At 36.4% G+C, this 4,983-nt stretch overlaps 1 protein-coding gene across 3 annotated transcripts; it reads right to left on the minus strand.

Annotated features, from left to right (window-relative positions):
• Positions 1 to 437: 437 nt before the first annotated feature.
• LOC113317979 (cysteine synthase, chloroplastic/chromoplastic-like) lies at positions 438 to 4,187 on the minus strand. Of its 3 annotated transcripts, none has more exons than XM_026566102.1 (10): positions 3,908 to 4,185; positions 3,194 to 3,303; positions 3,056 to 3,113; positions 2,703 to 2,966; positions 2,375 to 2,512; positions 2,213 to 2,264; positions 2,033 to 2,112; positions 1,882 to 1,941; positions 1,356 to 1,436; positions 438 to 696 (listed from the first exon to the last, which is right to left on the minus strand). In XM_026566102.1, exons 1-10 carry the CDS (start codon positions 4,055 to 4,057, stop codon positions 604 to 606), a joined length of 1,086 nt encoding a protein of 361 aa, XP_026421887.1. In that variant the 5' UTR covers positions 4,058 to 4,185; the 3' UTR covers positions 438 to 603. The 3 variants fall into 3 exon arrangements, with proteins under 3 accessions (XP_026421887.1, XP_026421901.1, XP_026421897.1); XM_026566116.1 differs by having other exon boundaries at positions 3,194 to 3,338; positions 3,908 to 4,038; XM_026566112.1 differs by lacking the exons at positions 438 to 696; positions 1,356 to 1,436 and adding an exon at positions 1,479 to 1,756 and having other exon boundaries at positions 3,908 to 4,187.
• Between the last annotated feature and the right edge of the window lie 796 nt (positions 4,188 to 4,983).

Raw genomic sequence — 4,983 nt, forward strand, 5'->3', positions numbered from 1 at the left:
GATTTGTGTTCCTTCTCTGCGCAATTAGGCCAGTAATTAACTAGTGTTTATGCTGCTCGGCATGTTTCATGTTTGGCACCTGAGATTCTTAAAAGGTTTTAGGCTTTTAGCAACACACTATTATTTATATTTTTTTCTTTTTCTTGGTTCCAGTGTAAAAACTCCTGGTGATTTTTCTTTAACATAATTATGTGGGTTTTGGGTGTTGATACCCAAGATCCGAGTCTGAAACCAATAATTGTAAAGACCCGTAGCCGGAGTTTTCGCCATGAACACTTACTCGGTAAAGAAGTATGGTTATGCTTTCACATCTGAATTTCACTTTTGTCAGATGAGCTTTACTTTAGGTGTGGGAAAGCAACGTACGAATGATGCACACTCCTAGATGTGGATTTATTGGTGGGATTACGCAAACAAGCACTACAGAAAACTGTTTATAAGAAAACAAAACAAGATTTAATAATACAACACTTGGTTTAAAAATAATGTCTTCATTTTAATTTATTTTAACATTATTCTCAGTTAAAACGCATTCTGGAATGTCTGCAGCAGATGCATAAAGAAGGATTGGAAGTGAAAAACTCATTTAGATGCGTGGGTTTTTCATGGCTCGAATTGCATGTTTTCGCATTCTTCTCTGACTGATTCGAAGAGAACAGAAGATAGATATCTCTCACCACAACTCGGAAACAAAACCTGCAACGTCCAGACATAGTATCAGCTAACAAGATAATTGGTTAAAAAGACTCAAAAAAAATAATCAGAGATTAATGTCATCCCTGCAAGACCAATATCAATGTGGGAGAAAGTAAGAAATAAAAGTATCTAATTGAAGTGTTGGTTATTGTAAGATTAGTCTTTTGCATCTAGAACGTTTACGGCAAGATGTCCTCTTTTGGTTTGCTGTTGTTGTCAGGATGCAATCGATTCTAGAACTCAGGCCTGAGCAGATCTTTTGACCAGTAGAGTACAGACACTAAGTATTGCAATTGTATCGCCATCGAGAGAAAAGAAAAAGACCAATTCACATCTTTAAGTTTACTTGAATCTATTTATGTCTTGAACTTTTAACAATTTAACCTGATAAACATTTTATGTGAACAAAGACTTCACACATGATGGGACCCTTAAAAGTCATGCATAAGTTTCACAACTTCAATTTAGAGGAAAAACTTAAGCTTACCAAGGAATGAAAGTCAAGACCCAAAAGGTCTCCATCGGCTGATTTGCCTTTGTAGTACAAGTATTCTCTTTGTGTTTACTATGTATACTCTTTTATGAATGAGACTTGGCTCTTATAGAGTCTTAAATACCATATTCAAAACCCAAGGAAGGAAAAGAGTGAAGGTCCTTACCGCAATAAGCTTTCCTGCATTCTCAGGCCTCTTTGCAACTTTGACGGCAGCTGCTGCAGCAGCGCCAGAAGAAATTCCTACCTGCATGACACGTTGAAACAAAAGCATTCAGGTATAGCAGTTTCTTTGCATGTATCAAAGATCCTCCACAGAAATTTTGTAGCTCGTCATTCAAGAGCAGTCATTTTTATAATTTCTATTGAATTTATGTAAAGAAGGGCCCATTATAGCCCTAGAAATAGGTGAATAGGTCTACTTATTCGCCAAATGACATTGTATTGCTTCTCAAATCTCAAAGAGTTTTTGATCCTCCAACTATAACAAGTATAAACCATTCGATTGTACTTCAAGGAGCTTCCCACGGTTAAATTCCTTAATATCATCTACTTTATGTACCTTTCCTGTAAAATAACTGAACACTTTAATCTAGACCTGACATGGTTAAATGTTTACCACATGGATTCAAGAACCCATATTCAACTAGATAATACAAAATCAAGTCCGAGACAAGAGTAAGTGTACAAACCATTAGGCCTTCTTTAAGTGCCAGCTGTTTCGCTGTTTCAATAGATTCATCACTTGATACCTGTTACATTAAGAATAATGAAATCCCAGAAAACAAGACTGCGTGGTTTTTACAGACAGATGAAATAACATGCATGAGAGAAGAATTGAACCTCAATGATTTCATCAACTACGCTCAGGTCTAAATTCCCAGGTACCAAGCCTGCTCCAATCCCTTGAATTTTGTGCGGACCTGTATATTTCATAGAAGCATGAGGGAAGTATTTAAACAATATGACAATGAACTTTCAGTGAAGATGCCAAACAACCCAGAATATCTAACCATTGCTTACCAGGTGTTCCCCCTGAAAGTATGTTGCTTTCTGTTGGCTCGACACCAATAACCTAATACATCATGAAGTCAATTGAAATTTCACACAATAACATCCTATTCTCAAAACAAATCTTGTTTTCAAAATAGTTAATCTCATAACTGAAAAGAAAACTTAAGGTACCTTTACGTCAGGATTTTGTTTCTTTAGGTACCGACCAACTCCAGATATAGTTCCACCGGTACCAATTCCGGCAACAAATATATCCACTTTGCCTCTTGTATCTTCCCAAATCTCAGGACCAGTAGTCTCAAAGTGAATCTATATGCCCCACATTAAAAAAACTTACTTAGGCAACATGAAATTGTTCCCCCACTCAAAACTAAAATAGATAATCTCATAACCCAGAGTGTTGTTATATTTGAAAGGTACAACGTCCTAGCAATCCCACCATGAGGCAGAACTTCACAACAGAGATGGTCAAACGTGTAAGATTAGTTTAAGGCGATACCTTCGGATTAGCAGGGTTGTCAAATTGTTGAAGCATGTACGAATTAGGTGTCTTCTTGAAAATCTCTTCTGCTTTTTCAAGAACTCCCACCACACCCTTGGCAGGATCTGTAAGAACTAACTCTGCTCCAAATGCCTTCGGAACAACTCGTCTTTCCATACTCATAGTTGCAGGCATTGTTAAGATGAGTTTGTATCCTCTTGCAGCAGCAATAAAGGCAAGGCCGATACCCGTGTTTCCACTGGTTGCTTCCACCAGGACACTCTTGATAATAGAGAGAGAGAATACAAAGTTAGATATAGCAATATAAGGTGATGAGCATATCGAATTTTCTGAAAAGCTATAACTGTTACCTTTCCAGGTGTTATAAGTCCCTTTTCCTCAGCATCAACTATCATACTGTAAGCTATCCTATAATAATTGGAGAAGAATGACGTCAGAAAATCAAATTTCATTCGCTAAGTGTCAGTCTCATAGTATGTGTAATGTACCTGTCTTTGACACTGCTACAAGGTTCCATCATCTCGATCTTGGCAGCAACACTTGCAACACAACCCTCGACAATATGATTGAGGTAAACCATAGGTGTCTTCCCAATAAGCTGTTATATAGCAACCAACATCGACATTGGATAACCTAAGTACAAGTATAATACCATATGTATCATTCATAAACGTTACAATACACAACTGAAGGCTCACCAGTCAGATCGTACAACTTGGCTTAGTCACTCAATTCAATCTAAAAGCACAAAACATAAAGCCCATGTCTCCATTTTCTGTTTCTCCCTCGATCTCAATTCGCAACCTGAGCTACCCTTCTAATTTTTAGAATTGGCCGTTCAAAATTGGAAGGTATTCTAATAAAACTAACTACAACATAATTTATATGTCACATCAAGTATAGATTCTATCTGGGTGGCACCGGCTTCCGGCTTCCCAGGGCCGAAACCCCCCAAATGCAGATAAATCTAATTGGGAGTTGACCCAGGATACATGTAAGCTCTAATGTTTTTGGTAAACAAAAACACCCAATTGACAACAGTAATCAGTGATATGCAACAAATTGAACACTTATGAAACAGAAATTCGAGTAAATGACTGGACAAAACCAATAAAAATTCAAACTTTATTTCAAAATGAATACAAGTAAACAAAACCCAGTTTGTAATTTGGGTTGACTTAATGATTGTGAAATGTATATACCTGAGTAACATCTTCAGCAATGTTAGAACCTTCAATTTCAGCAGATGGTTTGACTAATTGGGGTTTAGATTCAGAAGAAGAAGAAGAAGAAGAAGAAGAAGAAGAAGAAAGCCCTAATTTGGGGATAGAAGTCGATGGGTTTGAAGCCATTGTTGTTGTTGAATGGTTGGAGATTAAGAGTTGATGATGAGTCTGAAACCAACAACTCTAAAGATCCATAGGTTTCATCACGAAGTTGGAATGGCACAAGAAACAACATTTTAACTGGTAGTGAAGTTGATATCAAAGAGGATGAAAAGGAAAGGCAACTTCGTTCGTACTCCATCCGTCCCACTAATAATAAGTGACCTAGTTATTTTTAGATTTTGTCCCACCATTAAGTGACTTATATCAATAAACAAGGAGATATTTCTAAAATTATCATTTTAATTGATTATAAGAAATATAAGAAATATGCATAATTTGATAGTCATGTTTATATTTGTTACGTAGGTGTTTTAAAATGTTTTTCAATGGTATGAAGTTTGCGAACATCTGCGGTGTAGTTTGAGAGATAAATCATTTCAAAATTTCACTATTTATTATTCATAAGAGTATAATTGTAAAAAGTGCTTAAAAATACATTTCCCCTTGCTTACCTTAAAAATTGTACAAACTTGAACGAGATCACTTAATGGTCGGACGGAGGGAGTATTATTTTAACCAAATAATCCACTTTTGTGTGAGGGGTGAGTCCGATGTCGTCTTGGTCGGGTTAGGGACAGTAGGACGACTTTATTTCAGAGAGATTGTAGGTGGAATCTCATAATTTTTGGAGTACTTCTAAATTCGTGGAAAATGAGGGGTTTAAAAACCTGGCCAGATCCGGGTATACCCGGATTAATTAGGTATACTCATTTTGTTCCCATCTAAGATAGTGTGCTATGGGGTGTCTAAACGATGCTAAAAGACCAAATTACCCTTGCTATTAATATTCTGCCGACTTTTTTTAAAATGTATCTTCAAAACTGTAACCCAATATGATGAAGAAATTAATGATCAAAACGAAACTAAAAAAAAATGTGGCTACAGGATTT

Source organism: Papaver somniferum, chromosome 1 (assembly GCF_003573695.1).
Source record: "Papaver somniferum cultivar HN1 chromosome 1, ASM357369v1, whole genome shotgun sequence".
NCBI classification, from domain to species: Eukaryota; Viridiplantae; Streptophyta; class Magnoliopsida; order Ranunculales; family Papaveraceae; genus Papaver; species Papaver somniferum.

Excerpts from the sequence above, each read along its gene's own strand:
- LOC113317979 (XM_026566102.1), bottom strand. The coding sequence starts at position 4,057 with ATGGCTTCAAACCCATCGACTTCTATCCCCAAATTAGGGCTTTCTTCT. Across the intron at positions 3,114-3,193 it reads TGTAGCAGTGTCAAAGACAG|GATAGCTTACAGTATGATAG; the intron begins GTACATTACACA and ends CAATTATTATAG. Across the intron at positions 2,513-2,702 it reads ACAACCCTGCTAATCCGAAG|ATTCACTTTGAGACTACTGG; the intron begins GTATCGCCTTAA and ends TGGGGCATATAG.